This window comes from Aptenodytes forsteri, unplaced genomic scaffold (assembly GCF_000699145.1).
Source record: "Aptenodytes forsteri isolate BGI_AS27 unplaced genomic scaffold, ASM69914v1 Scaffold119, whole genome shotgun sequence".
Taxonomy (NCBI): Eukaryota; Metazoa; Chordata; class Aves; order Sphenisciformes; family Spheniscidae; genus Aptenodytes; species Aptenodytes forsteri.
In genome coordinates, this window is record NW_008796165.1 from 4,578,874 (window position 1) to 4,596,509 (window position 17,636).

The 17,636-nt window shown below is 38.9% G+C and overlaps 1 protein-coding gene across 2 annotated transcripts in view; it reads right to left on the reverse strand.

Annotated features, from left to right (window-relative positions):
* Positions 1-17,636, reverse strand: part of TESK2 (testis-specific kinase 2) — a 78,036-nt gene that overhangs the window by 34,364 nt on the left and 26,036 nt on the right. For both annotated transcript variants that reach the window (XM_009287301.2, XM_009287300.2), the window contains exon 3: positions 11,246-11,294. In XM_009287301.2, the coding sequence (XP_009285576.1) occupies positions 11,246-11,294 (49 nt within the window). The remainder of the gene's footprint in view (positions 1-11,245; positions 11,295-17,636) is intronic.

Consider the following 17,636-nt stretch of genomic DNA (forward strand, 5'->3'; position numbering starts at 1 on the left):
AAAAAAAAAAAAAAAAAAGAAAAGAAAAGAAAGGGGGGGAGAAAAGGAAGTTTAACCATGAGCACTTAAGCTAATACACAGGCATTTAAGAAAAAGACTAGAATTCAAAAGCTTGCACGTCCAGAAGTTCTCACTGAAATAACTGGTTGCTCATCACTTCTGATCTAGCACCTGCAAGCATAAATATAGACTGGGCACCTAAAGTTAGACTTGTATTTTCAAAGTCTTGTCTACTGTCTTTACATGAGGATTTCTTTAGTGTCTCTGATTATAGTACTTTTTACTTCTGAACTTTCTTCTCTGTGAGAACCCACCCTTCTTTCCTTGCCTAACCACATATTGGAAACGCATCTAGCAGTTTCCCTGTGCCTTCAGCACAATGCAGTGCTTACACAACTTTCATTGCTTGTCTGCTTTTGGTAAAAGGAGAGACTTTGTAGAGTTGTCCCCAATGTGTTTAATTTACCTGTCACCACCAACCCACAGTAGGTTTTTCCTTTAACTGATCTGCCAGCACTTCCCTCCTGAGAGACAGGCTGTAAGGCCAGCTTGCATCCTCCGTAAGCCAACATTTTTGTCAGCTTTCTGTTTCCCACAATTGAGCTTTTTACTGCAGCTTTTTGAGAATCAACTCCACCTTTCTGTAAAGCAAGGACCCACTTGAACCTCTCTTACTTATTATTCTAATTCTGCACATGTACATGATAGGAAATCACTCTCTTTAAAAAGATGCATTTTGAGGGAATTGGTCAAATCATAATCAGGCATACAGCCACAGGAAAACACACACAAATTCAGTAATTAAAGCTTCCTCCTGTCCTCAGAACAAGTGTTGCGACCGGGTACAGCAGCGTTTAACGTCTATCAAACTATGCCACAGGGGCCCCTGCATTCTGTAGGGCTAACTTGGTATAACCAACCCAAAAACTAAGTTTAAAAAAAAATTCCTCTTTTGTTTAGTGTTTTTTTGGAAACCCTAGGTCTTTGATCACTGCAATCACACAAGATGGTTAGCTTTCATTCATGAAAAAGTAAACAGCCATCAGATGTAGGAAAAGAAACAGAAAGATCACCTAACTTAAATAAGGTCCTTTACATGCTTTCCAAGAACCTGAGTCTTGATATTTAAGCACTCAAAATTGCAAAGCTACAAATCAGATAGACTTAGCTGAAACTCCTGTGGAGGCCTGTATGATTTTTGCTGGAGAAAGAACTAAAGGGTCAAGCACACCACATATGCCACAACATCAGGCAGCAAGAGTATGAACTGGAGATGGAATTTCAGCCAGAACACTAAATTTCCTGCCTCCTGTCATTGAAAGCCAGGCCCCCTTGTGCGATTTTAAATGGACTTTTTTGGTATGTGCAGCACATCAAGCTGTGTTAGGGACTGAAGTCTTTTTTCCTTTTAACTAATTCACAAAAATATTTGGTTCCCAAGGAAAATAATATAAACAAAGTAAAGAATATGTACTCTGTCTTAACTTCTGTGAAATAACTTCACTGTCTTAGACACACTGCTTTTTTGTGTTACAAAATAATTTATGAAGCCTTAAAGTTATAGCATAAGGTTTAAACAAATAGCAACACTACCCTCCCTTTTCTACAAGCTTTTTAAACTCTACTTACTTTGAACAGTCTAATTTACTTATTACATGTACCATGTTTAGATTTAATTTTGTATCCACTGGTACATACAGATGACTCAGGTTTACTTCTACCTTCAATCAGCCTAACTCAAATCTCACGTACAAGGTACAGTGATGGGTACCAGAGTCTGCAACTCTTCAGCTGTTGGAATAACCAATCATCTAGGCTCAGTACAAGTGCCTACAACATTATTTCAACAAAAATGAGACATCTTTAGCTGATAAAACAGCATGATGGTGCTCACATCCTTCTAACCCTCACTCTAGATAATCTAGACTGAATCATTACTGGAAACAGGATTTTTATTTTTTGTCCTTTTTCATGCACCCTTTCAAAAAATATTGTTAGGGCAGACACCCCTCCCCCCAAACCAATACAGTTGGTTAGTCTAGCACTCTCCAGTTAATATTGCATTAGGGCATAGATTCTTCTAGAGCTACCCATGCTTCTTGACAAGGATCAATGGCACAGGAATGGGTCTCTTCAATTCTGCAAGCTGGGAAGTGTCAGATACATTAAGCCTTTCATATATGGATCTCTCAAGCTGAGGAGAGACATGCTGTACTCCTCCACAGAGAATTAATCCATGGGAGAAAAGGACACCGCTTTGAAGATGAAACAATATGATGTCTTGTATAGCACAGAGAAAGGATGAGGTAGAGCTGGTCATCAAGCATCAATCTACATTTGCTGAGAGTGCGTTCAGCTACTTTTTATAAATTAAACTGAGAACCTAAGTGAACTGTTAGAGCAAAACTGAAACTGACAGTCCATATGCTGTGGAGAGTGCAAAACGAAGACCAAATACGGCTCAAGTGTTGACAAGTGTTTTTAAAATTCTATTATGAACAATCAAGAGATGAAGGGAAGTGTCTGCATTGAAACAAGTTTATAAAAAAAAAAAAACAAAACCAACTGCATTTCAAAACGATCAAAGATGTACCAGGAATCATTCTGCAAGCTACTCAGGAACAAGAAAAAGCACAAGGCCTACATGTGGTCCTCGACAAAGCTATTAAAATAACTTATTTCAGATACATACACACATACAAGTACCTAATACTCAAATTTATAGATATATCTTTTTTTTTAATGTCATAATAATTTAAGCAAAAGCTAAAAATGATACTTTGATACAAGAAATCTGAAGTACATCCCAAGGCTTATCACTTTAAAGATTCAGGATCTTTAAAATTTCAAAAAGATATTGCTAGAGACTTGGTTTGCCATGTTATAAACACATTCATTCTGGAATATAAACAGAAGCTTCCTAAGTTTTTGGCTCTGAGAAAAGTCCCTATTTACCTACGTCTGTTTCCTTTCAGCAAGATAGATGCTCTATGCAACAACAAAGGTGATACTTTCAGTTCTTCCTAACTTAGCCCTGGTGTTCATGCGCTATGAAGTAGAAAGTGCTGGCAATAGACTTGTCCTTCTGTACACATTCAGTTGGTTGGGTTTTTTAACCCAAAAAGATTGAGCCAATATTCGCATGTGCCAGTCAGCAGGCACACAGTAACAGAGATTTTTGCATCTTGTAGGTTCACCTTAACTCTATTCCCCAAAGTAAAAACTAAAAGACTCCAGAGTTTTATGTATTTTAAAAAAGGATGATAGAATTAGTAGATATTTCAAAGCATCTATTAGCTTGCAACAATTTTTCTGTGGTGAGATAATAAGTGCTTTTTCTTAAGAACAGAAACATAAAGCACTATGCAGATAGTGAACAGTCCTAACAGACATCTTATGTGATGCATTCATTCTATTTTAGTGCTGAAAAAAACAGTTGCAATGAAATGGAATGATTTCTCACCTTTTACATTACAGACTAGCCTAGTCTTCCTAACACCTGAGTTATTTCCCGCCCTGTTTTAAACCCTACTTCTGCTGCCATGACCCTTACTCTTCTCCTGAGGTCCTACGGCAAACTTCTCACACAGTCCTCAGTCATTAAGGGGGAGTGCAACTACTGCTGCATCAGACAAGGTTACCATTACTCTTCTCTAGAGGTCAAATCCCTGGGGTCCAGATGAATGGTTTTCTCTTGACCCCGAAGCAAGTATATGCAAGGCCTGACTCTTAATGACTCCTGTAAGGGAAAAGCTAATGAACCCAAACAACCAAATTAACAGAGGAAATAACACAGATGTGTGCTGGCTGGACTTCCAGTCCTACAACAAAAGCAGCAAAAGGGGCAAGCAAATAATAGCAATAGGTACTCTAGTTTTATACCACATAACCATTCTTGTCATCAAAGCATACCTTCCTGGAATTAAATATATTCAGTTCTAATACCCAAGTCCATACCAGGAAGGGTACAAAGTAACCATAGTTTAACAGAGGACCCCACGCCTCTGACATACTTTCGGTAAGGCTAAACTTGCACTTCTGGTACTTGGGTTTTATACCTGCAAAGGCACAGATTGCCTCTACACGTTATACTTTCCAGCACTGGCACCAGTACAGCACCACTGAAAGAACTCCTCTTCTTCCTATTCCCAGGGAAGTATATAAAATGAAGCTGTAGCTCTAACGAATGCTACGAAAAATATCCGAACTAAGGACAAAAAGAATAAAGCATGCAAGTAGAGATTTATTACAGTATTAATCCACAAGTCATGCTATTCATTGGCTGAGAGATCATAAGGATCAATTTAATCTGCAGAATTTTACACATACTTAGAGTTCTTACAAAGTTTAAACAGCAGTCCTTCTGCAGCATCCTAGAGCCAGGAGGCATTTAAAAATGCCAGCTCTTGGCTGCTGAAAGTCTGAAAGATATCCTTTGTTATCATAGCACGCTCATCTTTTTTTAAAGTTACTTCAAAGTAAATTCCATCTTTTTTACACTACTCTGTATCAAGACTCATTCCCCTAAATCAAAGACGTTTAGAATTAACAGGTATATTCTCAGAGTTGTCAACAAAAACATCCAAGAGAAAGTTTGCGCAGTTGCTCATTTCATTCCTCCAGAAAGTCACAGCAGTTGCCAGTTCCACAAGACCATAAAGTAAATAACTTGACATACTGCCTGAGACCTCTAATGCACTTAAGTAAGATGCTTTACGTATGCAAATGAGACCAAATTGGACCAGAATTAGGGACGAAATCTGAGGAGAGACAAAGGACCAAAACACCTCTAGAGTTTCCCCACCCCTCTGCTATTTTGCTCCTCCTCTTGAGTTTTCTGTTTTCAATACTACAGTCAGAAAGACTATATAAAGTGCCTAAGGAAGATTTCAAGAAGCAAGGGTAGCTAATGAAAAGCACAAGATATTAAGGAATACAAACTGATCTGGAAGCCTCTAATCAGTATGGCTTGACTGTACACATTAAGTAATACCTAAACCTGGAATCTTACATTAAGTAAAGGGCTTCCCTAATAATTCTCTAATAGTTTTTTTGCTAGAAATTGGACGGTAGTATCCAGCAGATGAGTATCATTTTCTAACAGGATGAAGCTGAGAGTCCCTTCATTTCTTTTAATTTTCTACTTGGTGCCACCTTTAACACAACTTTCATCTTCTCTTCAGTTGTCTCCAAGCTCAGCCTAATCAACTTAGCACTGCAGCTATTCTCTTTTTTGAGGGACAACCACCAGAGCCATCTTATCCAGGAACTAAACCTGAGCTGGTAAACAGGTAATACCTAAACTGGGAACAAATCCTTTGTCGTATGGAATATTTGCAGAATGACTGATAATAGGAACTACAGTTCTAAAGACACTAAGTTCTCTAGGGTTGACAGGCTAGCCTACTGTGATCACGAAAGCTGAGTTAAATATTTGCAGTGCTACACGAGTAAAACTAAAGTTATTCAAACAATATGAATCACACTGGTGGAATAACAGTAGGGATTAGCAAGTGTTACAGGGGATAGGGGGAGGAGGGAGCAGGGAAGGAATGGTGTTCCAGGGCTTTTTAAAATGCTCAAAAGTGTGCAATTGCCATCTGGAAGGCAATGTATGCCTACAATTTTTGCTGTAGCATAAAGGTTTAGAAGAGGAGACCTAAGTGATGTCTGTCTGGTTTTCTCCATTCCAGGGTCAAAGGCTCTCCATAGAAAGGTGCCTAAGAACTGAGGGGAGGAAAAAAGAAAGAAGGAAAATTAAATATTTTTAATGATAGATTCTGCTTGTGAAAGCTGTGTATCAGAAGGACCTTCTCGCTTGAAAAACTTACTTTCCCTTCCTTGTAAAAGGATAATTCAGCACAATTGTAACAATTCTGAGAATTTTAAGCTTTCAATATTTTTTCTTCCCAATCAGTGCTATCTCTAAAAGTAAAAAAAAAACAACACTAAAAAAGGAAGGTCTCCAAAGGCCTGAAACTCCACTAATTGCATTTATAGTTTACTTAAATTATTGCTGTTGGGAGGAAAAGCAGAGAAGGAAAATTTTCAGTTATCACAGAGGAACTTATTGAAAAAAACCCTCTCTCTTCAGCCACAAGCTCTTTCATTAAGATGAGCTTTAGGAGTACAAAAGGGATACACTGTGCAAGGAAGGAAGGGAAAAAAAAAAAGTCATTTCCAAACTGCTACATAACAGCATTCTTGTCTCAAAACAATGAATTGTGGTTGATGGTAAAAACAGCAGTGTCAAATTCAGTAAGCTATTATGGTGCAACATGTCAAAATTGTCCAATAGCAGTTATCTTGCCCAAGATAAAAATTAACATGTCTGGAAGAATTTCCGTAGTAAATTTTTTCCTGGGGTTTATGACACAGCTATAAAAAAAATTAATTGAACTGAAAATGTGCGCGAGTTCAAAGAATTCTGTGGATTCTCTTAAAAAAAAAAGTTAAAGCAGCAGTCAATATTTTTCTTACAGCACTTTCTGCCACATACATCTGCATTAAACTTCTTGTCCATACTATACATTGCCAGCATGCATTATTGCAGACAACACCACTCTGAGCACCCAGGAAACATTTTAGACTTCAAGGCACTTTCATGCACCCCTGCACACAGCACCTGCAAGGTGCAGTACATGAGGCCGCTCGCTGATAAGGAGAACTCACCGAATGGGATGCACTGGAGGAGCCAGGTGCACAGAAAGGCTGGCTCACCCCTTACAGTTATCTCACTATTGTTCCAATGCCACGTATATAGCACCTTAAACCCAAGGCTGCCCAAATATACTCTTAGACCCATGAAACATCTGATACCACACCAGATACTTGGGATGGAATCAGAAGGACTGACTAGGTAGTATACCAGCAAGGAGAAAGACTGAAAGACTGCAGGAGAGGCATGTCAGGCAGACAGCAGATCCAGCTGCTGGCTGGATCAATACTGTCCACCCCTCCATTACGGACCAAATGTTCCTATCACACTGCAACAGCCCTGTTCTCTGCCTGAGAAAGCTCCAATGCCTGTCAGATCCCACACTGAGCAAGTAAAGCTACAGCTTCAGATTGTGGCAGTAGAGCATTTGTGCACTTTTTTACTATCATCCAGTATGAATTAATAGCCATAAAACTTCTGTTGTAACAACTAGCTGTTGTCTGTGAAGCACTGCAATTTCAAGATATGCCAATCAACACATAATAACTCTCCCTTCCTCATCTTCTATACACACAGCTGTCAGGGTTTTCATTTCCTTCAAGAAGGAATTATCAAGCTGTATGACTCGTTCTGTGCATATATATACATCTAATTATAACAACATTTTAGCCTGACCTCCCTCTTAGAAATTCAGATAAACCTGCTTAACAGAGTACAACAAATAATTTAAGATCCGCAAAAAGGTATTAAGTGGCTTTTATATACTAGACTGTATGTATGTTATCTGCCTCAGTGTAATAGCACAGGCCTATAGAACCTGCAAAGCACAAATAAATTTGTTTGCCTCCTATCTAAAATGGGTGCTTGCTGATGCATCCATTCCATGGTAAATGTGTATGGGATAAGATTGTACGCTACTGCTATTAATCCATGGCTGCTCCACACTAACTGGCTCACAGCTTCATGTCCCCCTGGAGCGTATGCTGTCTGCTAACCTCCTGGCAGTGGCTCAGATCTGGTTTCTGAATGCTCAGCAGCATCTCATGCTAACTGACACCAGAGCCTGTACTAGTATGCAAGTTTCTCCAAGTCTGAGGATGCTGTGTGCCAGCAAATTAAGAAATGGAAGCAAATAGAGAGTTGTCAGATTAGGAAGGTGGCCGGAAAAGAGACAGGCTTGAAGGAGAGTCTGAAATTAGGCTGGAGAGGCATGCAAGTACAGCAGGAAGCCCTGCAGATTCTTGTAGCTACAGAAACAAACCACTAGCTACAAATTAGAGCTGAATACTGAGAAAGGAATACCCAGTTCCTGGTTTTACAGAAAATGAGCACAGCAAATCTGTGCCTATCAGCTCAAAGTTAGTGGCACCAACTCATCTGAGTGGTACACCCATTAAAGCTACTTCACTTACCTGAAATGTTTCTTAACTATGTGCTTGCAAGGATAGAGGTCCCTGCCAGCCTAAGCCATTCTATGACTCTAAGGATAGATACTGAACTACTTCAGAAGAGGCATATGCCATAGCTTCTGGCTTACATTGAACTTTGAAAACAATATTGGATTTTCAAAACTGATAAGACCGCGGATTCAGAACAAGGCCAAAGTCCTAGCGCAGTCTATAATTAAACAATTCCATTCTTATTTTGAAAAAAACAAACCAAAATAAACAGAAACTGCTTCTTGCCCAACAGTTTTAAAAACAAAAGCCACTTGAGAGAGGACAATTAAAACAATGTAAAATGCTGCCAAAAGGGAAAAACCCAAGGCCTACATACGATCAACACCTTCCTCAAGCAAAAAACCTACTCTGCATGACCCACTGTTTTTAGCCTCCCGTGTGTTCAAACATGCAAGAAAAGAAATCTGTAACACTTCAGACTCTGCCTTCCAATAACAAAGTGCTGTATATTACTAATGTAGCCCTTTAACAGGCTTATAAAATCCTCAAGGCTCCTCTAACACCATTTGTGGTTATTGCCCTGCCTGTTAATAGCACAGGAGGCTATTAAGCACAAGTTGTCTAAATCCATTCACCGAACATTTCCCACAAGTTCTCAACTTCTTCTGTCATGGAAACATATACATATAAATAAACATGATTTCCCATCGCGCCCTCAGACATAAGCTCCAAGTGATGCTGTATCCCTTCTACTTAGGCATATCATTAACTGTACTCTCAAAACACAAGAAGGGGTAATTAAGCTCCTTACAGAACAGGTCCAGCATAGGCTAGTGCAAGAGAGCATTCTCCTTGCAGTGACTCGGACACCTATTGAGCAATGGGCCTCTGAATCAACAGTTTCATCTCCAAAGAAGTGAAACCCTGGCAGAAGTTCTCTAAGTGCTAGTAGCATCAGGCTAGTATCAATTATGTTGAGCACTGGAAGCTGAGAGACCACCTTTTTGGACCATAAGCTGAAAAAAGCCACGAGACAGTGGCTGATTTGTTTATCCTCCTGGGCTATATTTGAACTGGTGATTCACCATGTCCGTCTTACTAATAATTCCTTCAGCTAGCCATTTCAGCCCCCTTCTCTAACCTCCAGAAGTCTTCAGAACTCAACTATTACTCTACACACACTTCAAGATGAAAAATGCCACTACTGTTGCCAGAAAACACAACTAATTCCACCACTTGGAACATACGCAGCTCTTAACTTTTAAAAGCTCTGTAAAACCAAAGCGCAACTACTGTATTGGACAAAATTGTGTGTGGATTCCCTACAACATCAACTTATGATGGCCTTCGGTCGTGTTTTTTTCCTATTGAAGGCATTAAATGTCCACCTTGGTCCACATAAGAAAAGCAGTGATCACTACATGTACTTTTATAATGTGTCACTAAAGCTATTCTGTTTCACAACATTTTGCAGCAACCTTCTTCAGCCTAAAACTTTTCCTCTTTGGTCTCAAGATGTTTCAGGAATCTCTTCTGTTATTCTAAATTATAACTATAAAAAGTTATTCTTTGAAGTCTTTCTTAGATTTATTTGCTTGCCAAGAACTCAAAAATAGCTGAACAAAGCAAGCAGCTACAAAGTTAGCTCTCCATGAGGAAGCATCTGTGCTGGTTTCATATTCTTGGCTTTCTGGGTGGGGAGGGACATTTAAATGGCAAGCAACTGAGATGAACAGGGGAAAAAAACAAACAAACAAACAAAACCAAAAAAACACACTGAGGAAGATCTGCCAAGATTTAGTACAACAAAGCGTTAGGAAGCTCCACCTCTTCTAGGACGTGTTTAGTGAGTGGAAGGGCCTGAAACCTCCCTGTTTTAATTGATCAGAGGTCCAAAAGAAATTGGCAATAATGTTAGCAAAGCCTGCCTGAAGGACTTGATCAGCCATCTAATGCCAAATCTCAGAAACGTTTCCTCTACTAAGCACGGGGGGAGGGAAGGAAAAGATCAAATAAACTGTCCCTCTCATATCAAAGGACCCCTCACATGTGCTGTATCTTGAAATTTCTGGAAGTGTCTTTACCTTTGCTCTTACACTAGAAATACGGCCACTGTCAACTAGTGTGCATCACTCTAATAGCAGCTAGAACTAGAATTGCAGAATTGTCACCCCAGAAGGTGAAGAAATGTATATATGTGCCCACATATATGCATTTTTGCCTCAGAGCTGCATATGAAAGTTACAGAAAGTGATGGCCACACGTGTCCTGATAATTGGCATACAGCTATCCCATCTTCTCATTTTACAGTAGTTCTTGGCAAGCATACCAGGAACCTGTTTTAATTGCTAATTAATAACATACTTGTCTTTGGGGGGTGGGGTGGGAAAGGGTTAATCTTTTAATTGAGCAGTTCCTACAAAATAGAAGTAAATAAGAAACATTAACTTTACAAAACATGAGTTTCCCCTCAATCTGTATTCAAACTAAAACAGCAGGAAAAAGATTTTATTGATTTTGACTCAAAACAGGCAACGCTATTCCTAACAAGAGAATACTCCCTTCTTGTTTTTCCTGAGCAGTTTACAAGGGGATTAAACATACAACCCAGTAAGACTTGGTGGGAAGACTCACATGAACGGAAACTTCAGTTTCTCATTTGATACCTAGATCTTGGCCAGGGTATACGGGCAATGGAATAATTCCTTTTTATGGGACCCAGATTAAGCTGTAATCTTGATGTTATTCCAAATAAGAAAGTGGTAGGGACTGAATACACTAATATCACCCAGCTGAAACATCCCTGATTCACCTGTGAAACATACATACATCTGGAGTATAAATAAGGCTTAAATACAATGCAATGTCACTGAAACAAATAATATTTAGGGGCAGCTCAACGGTAATCCACATCTCTCATTTAGAATATTATCACTGAAATTTTATGTTCCTACTGTGATTTTTTTTCATCCTAATAAGCACTTCTGATGAGAAAAAACATACAAGGGCTATGAGCAAAGTACAGTTCTGAGGCCTGATTCTGCAGTCTTCCCACTGCGTAGCAAGTAGCATGTGATTAACTCACTAGTCACCATAAAAGAAACTATCACTCAAGGTAAACAGCAGTTGCAGAACCTGGCCTGAGAACTGTTTCATATTGAGTATGTATATCATGAAATAGTCTTACCTCAGTAAGTGCGTGCAGCTGTCCTTGATGCACACAGACACCCATAAACCTACAAGAAACAAGAAAAGAAAAGTGGTTTGGGCTTTTTTCCCCCCCTCTTCTTTTTTTTTTTTTTCTTTAAAGAAACTAAGATAGTAAGAAGTACTGGATATGCCAAGAAAGAAGGAAAATGAAAAAATTCAGCCTCACAGATACTGCAGACCTCAAGGTTGATTATTTAAACATCTCAGCACAAAACAAAATCATGTGTCTACACTATAATGTAATTTGAATTAGCATTTCCAAGCGAGCACAGGAGACAGCTCAAACTCAAGATGGAAAGTTACTAATTTGACTATAAGCAAAGGCCAGCATATAATGATTTACGCAGAAAGGAATAGTCTCAGAGTTCTGTTTTAAGGAAGTTTAAGCCAAGTAATCCACTGTTGGTCTGCATAAATAGCAAATTACTTCCCTTTGCATTTTGCTGCTTAAGCATAAAGATGTTTCTTCCTAACCCATTCCTAACCACTCAGGAATATGAGGGCACATACGTGCAGTGTACTTCCCCTCCCCAAGCCCCTATTTCCAACACTTGGATTGAAGCAAGTTTTGATAGTATCCAGTATACACATATTCCACAAAAAAAGTTACCTACACTGCACAGGGTTCAGACTCCTGCTGTTAATAGTAATGACTGTCACCCTTGATTTTTCTGGAAGGCGATAGAGAATGTGCCATACATTTAACATACGAGGAACAACTGAAAGCTCATTTTTACCACCATACAAGCTGAACTTAAAAGTGACAAAATGCAAATTAGTATTAACGGTAAACATCTCCCATGAGAAAGTTCTGTAAAACTTAAATTGTATGCACTTCAGAGCCCTCCCTGCACAGTTGAAGTATTGGTTCTTTTTAGACTAACTGTCAGTTTTATCATTTAGATTTTGGTCTCAACAAGCAAAAACACATTGTCTGGCATTTCCACAATGTTCAGAAATTTCCACTTTGCAAGCAAGGGGTAGAAATGCATGATTGCATTAAATGTGATAGGGGAATCTTGTGGAGAACAATTTGAAGGAAAAGGACCTTTTATATCCTCAAACACTTCCGAATTTAAAAACAAAATGATGCAAGACACATGTAGTACTAGTTCAGCTAAGCTGCTTTTGAAGAAATGAATGATCCTCACTGTTCTCTTGTCTAACAGCTGACTGGTAAATTACAAGCAGCCAAAGAAAAATAATACAGGTAAGGTCCTTTGCATAAGCTGAGCTGTGGAAATCTGTTTTTATAACCAAAGAAGAAGCAGGACTTGTACTTGAACGTCTATTGCCTGCTCTCACCTCAAATAATATTCCCTGAATTAAATATGCAAATTTTAATTTGAGAGACAGTGAAAATCCCATTCCTCTTGTTTAATGCAGAACAATAGGGCATGACCAGGTATTCAAGGGAAAGTGAAGAAGGGTTCTTTTAGATATACCATCTACTCAAAACATTGCTGTTTCTGAGTTTCACTTCATACAGCAATTGCATATGAACGATTTTGTAAACAAGTTGACAAATTAAGTTTCCTGAGACTAAGAAATCCAGACTCCTCCAGAGCAGAAATGTGTTTCTCCCTTAATGCATTCTGAAAGTCTCCAGAGCTATCAGGCATGGTGTTAATAGCTTTATTCACAAGCAAAAATGGGAAAAAAAAAATCCAAGATATCAGTTCCGCTACTGGACAACTTTTGAAAGTATTATTTTCTCTTTTATGAAACATGCTAATGACACAAGGTTAACCCAGTACTGCGGTATTTTCATTCAACAAAAACTGAGGCTAAGTAATTAAAAATAATAATGTTTTCATCTATATATCAACTCTTCCTTTGTAAAGGTGTATTACATTACTTTCAAATTAGGAATTCATTGTATTTGACTTAATTCTAAAATATGACTGCAATTAAGAATTTATCAAAATTTTGGCAAAATTAAATTTGTCTCATCTTTACCAAACAGGAAAAACATCACCGTCACCCAAAGAATGGTAGAACTTAGCTTTTTCTGCCAACCTATTTTGGTCAAGGGAAGTCTCAATGGAAACATATTCATTCCCTTTGTGAACCTACACTTAATGGCAGAAACGACACACTGGCTCAAGTTACCAAGAGTAAGAGTTCAAAAATTCGTCAACGTTTAGGGTTTCTGCTGGGAAACACACATACATTTCTAACTTTAAATCAGAAATTAAAAACAAAGCTCAATATCATGATCTCATGGAAGAAAGCGGGACATAAAGACACATTTATAAACCCCACATATTTAGAAGTTATTACCCAGGAAAAGAGAAACCAGATACACTGATAAAGACAGAATTAATGAGTTTACAAGCAACATACTGAAACCATTTAAACTTTGTGTCAAAAATCTCAGTTTTCAGACTCTGGAAAATAGATTGATAGAACAGACCTCTAATGATCCAAATTCCTGGAAAAATTCTTCTTAGCTGCTGCATCAAGCAATAATAAGCCTCTTGGTTAAGCCAAGTACCGCTACAAAACACTGTTGGAAAGCATTTTCACTAAAAGATAATACACGCAGCTGCTACCAGGAAATGCAATTACCAAGCGAGACTTAACATAAGATTTCAATTTCTGAGATTGCCCCAGATGAGATTCCAAGTTCTGTGGATAGGAAGCTGACATGCTGGCCCAGTACAGCTGAGATTATTCCTGTTGGCTAGACGCACTGTCTCCAGAGCCAAAATGTGCTTGTAGGTGAACTTCAGCAGAATGTCTTGTCAGCCAAAGGTTACACTTCCTATAAGCATTTCTAGTTGGAAGAAGCTTCAATGAGCCAGTCATCGACAAAACAGGAGACCATTTGCAGATTTAAGGAAGTTTATTTTCAAGACACTGTATCTGGCCTTATCAGGAAAGCTGAAGCACTTCCAAAATCATAACTAGTGGTTGGAAAAGTTTCCCCAGAAGCTGCAAATATGAAGGATGCTATTTGAGTCCACCCTACTAAATACAGCGCAGCACATTTCCACCACAAAATGCTTTCTAACAAATGTCAGCGATGTTCAGATGTTGGAAGTATCTTTCCATAAACCAGGTTATTCCTCAATCAATCTGGAATACCTGCCCTCCTAGACAAGAGCAAGAGAAGGTACTCTGGATATTTCTTAGTCTGTTAACAGCAGTTACCCAAACTGCTTTCAGTTCAGTCTGACTGCAAGGGAGAAAATTCCAGACAGGAAGGGGAAGACTAAGAACTGTAGCCTCAGCCTGCAATCTTTGTCTCCTTGATAAATCAAATAAAACTAATATCCAGATTATACAGCCACTGTGGACATCTAGACATTGAACACAGGCTTCCCATTAAAAGAACTTCACTGGGACATGTTCCTGTTCTGTGGATAAACCTGGGGCAGCTAGAGTCCGACATAATAAATTGATGCCCTCTGAAATCTACCACTTCTGTAAGAAAATTCAGCAGTTTGATAACATTAAAAATAAAAAACAAACCAAACACACCAATGCAAAAGTCTCTCATATGAGCTCAGTAACACAAAGAGAAACAAGGTCAAAACACAGATGCTTATTTCATTGCACTGACTGTTGGAGAACTTATAGGGTGGGTAAGAACATTATGTCTGCATTAAGACCTTCCTTAAAGTTTTAGGCACCATGCTAGATTAAAAATGTATTTTAAGTTTTCTACACTTGCATTTTGATTCAAGACATAGAGGTAAGGCACTTCATCTATCCCTTCTGTAACATTATACACAACACATACAGCCTCTCTTCTGCTGTCTTGGGCACGGCATTTCTAAAATACTCCTTTTTGATAACTACATTACACAGAGAGAAGTAAAAGTATTTTTCTTTTCTGTTAAAGCACTGTTCAATACAGGACAAAGGATGTTAAAAGACAAAAGCCATCCTTCTGCCTATTGTAACAAAGTCAATCACAAGGCATTTCACAAAAAGGAAGGTTTGACAGGAGAAAACTGCACACACAAAAAAAGTTGGTATTGTGTTCCCAGGGTGCTAGATTTGTCTGAAATTAGATGAAATAAAATTCTCCTTGAAAGAAGTTGATGTAATATGCACACTGCTTGCTTACTGGTGTGTGTGTGCACGCACACAAGAAGGTGGATTTCATCAATAAGTCAATCTGCCTGCACGCTCACTCCCAAACACGCAGCAATATCTCCAAGCACTCCTATGAGAGCACTTAAGACATGAGCTAAGGCTTTCTGTGTACAGAATGTTTTAAATTAAGTCCCCAAGGTACAGATCAAATAAATACTTTTTCATGCAAACAGTAGTGATATTAAAGACTGAAATTCTATCTCAAAATTGGAAGAAACACTAATTTAAGAGACAGCACAGGAGATGGAGAATCTGTGTTAGCACACCACTTCACTTGTGAAAAAGAGAAAAACACACCTGTAAGACATTACCAGAATCAAAAGGTATCAGTTCTCTCAGGCTGCAGCCCTAAGGCTCGCAGCCTAGGACACAAGGACAGAGATTTCTTGAGTCCTTTCCAGCCCTATTTTCTTACTTTGATTTGGGTAAAAACTCATTACTATGGCAGCACGTCAGCATTTAGAGAAGCAGCAAAGCAGTGAAAAACATTTACAAGCATTCACCAGACCTTTCATAACCCTGATACCAGATCTAACCCAAGCCTTGAACAGCACTGAGCTTTAAATGGGACACAAGCTAGCAAGGAAGTGAAGAAATGCTCCAAACCTCTGGTTCCCCTAACCCCAGCAATTATAGTCTTACCGTGTATCAGCCAACCTGCATTAAAGTGGCTATAGTAAACATCACATGGTGCAAACCAGAACCCCAGCTCACTTTTCCAGTCCTGCTCTTACCATCTGTTTTGAGGGAAGATGGGATAAAGCCAGCACGTCCCACACCCAGGGCAAGTAGAAGTGTAGATCAGAGGCAGAAAAGCATTTTAGGCCTCCATGTTTAGCTTGCATGCGGGAGTGAGGTGGAGATAGGAGATGATATGAGATGGGGTTGATGGCAGAAACAGAGCAGAGTACTCCATGAACACCATTAGTCTGCTTCTGCCCCATCCACTCCTAAAATGTCCCTAACCTGGTCCCTGGGGAAAAAAGCAAAACCAAAAAAGCAGATCTTTCATACATAGTTTCTTACGATCAGTAACTGAACAAAAAGTTACTACATTACAGTTAAAATCTATTCTGCCTCTGGAATCACATCTGCTAATTGAAATAGGAAGCAAGAGGGAGGGAGAAAAAAACCCCAAACCTCTAAATCCCCTTACTTTTTACCGTCATACCAATGTAGCTGCAAGAGCTGGAGTCTTCTATTCCAAAATATCCTTAACAAGCTGACAAAGAGGTTCCATTTTTGCCAAAATAATCCCTTTATTAAAGGTCAGTTTCTCATTTTCTTGATGGAAAATCTATTAGAATTTTTTAATATATATATTTTATATATATGTGTATATATTTGACCACTAGAATCTTTGTGATGCTACCATGAGGATGGTATACTTACTGGTGACTTGGTAAGTGAAAAGCTCTTCACTTACATCAGTCTTCTGATCAAGATGGATCTACATAGCTGGCCAAGAGCAGAATTTGAGCACAGAAATACTGAAATGAGTGGGGAAATTTAAAGTTAGCATTTCACTCCATGCCCAGCAATGCAAGTTATTTTTAAAGCCTAAATAACCAGACTGATACTTCACCAAGCATTAGAAGCAGGGAAACTGAACCACAGTGACACAACTCCGGCTCCTAAAATAGTACAAAAGTATCACTAAGGTAAGAACACAGGCCTACCTCCAGGTAACCTCTACCGAGCTAAGGAACGGAAGAAAGTCAGCAAGTACTGACAAACTCACACTCCAGAATGGTGGCTGCACACTAGGATAAAAACCTCAAAAGGCATCTGTGACTGTGAAAACGAGTTGATATGGACAGCACAGAAGCAAAAGCAGGTTCAAATAGTCAGCAATATTTATTATTCACATCAGTACAATCAATGGCAAAAATACAAGAATCTTTGCAATAACATCTTGAAGTTAACTGTGGGCCCATCAGTATGGATAGCTTGTAAAAAGTTGCTATGTATTTTGGAGAACTGGCAAAGGGATGGGTTTTTTAATCATCCAAAGGATAACAATGATTTTTGGCTATCAAATACACTACGAAGAGGAATCTCTTCTCTCTTCCATATTACTTAGTTCATATAAACCAGGGAAGAGTTCTAGGACAAAAACATTGATTCAAAAGAAGCGTGGCCAGCAGGTCGAGGGAGGGGATTCTGCCCCTCTACTCTGCTCTGGTGAGACCCCACCTGGAGTACTGCGTCCAGCTCTGGAGCCCTCAACATAAGAAAGACACGGACCTGTTGAAGCGGGT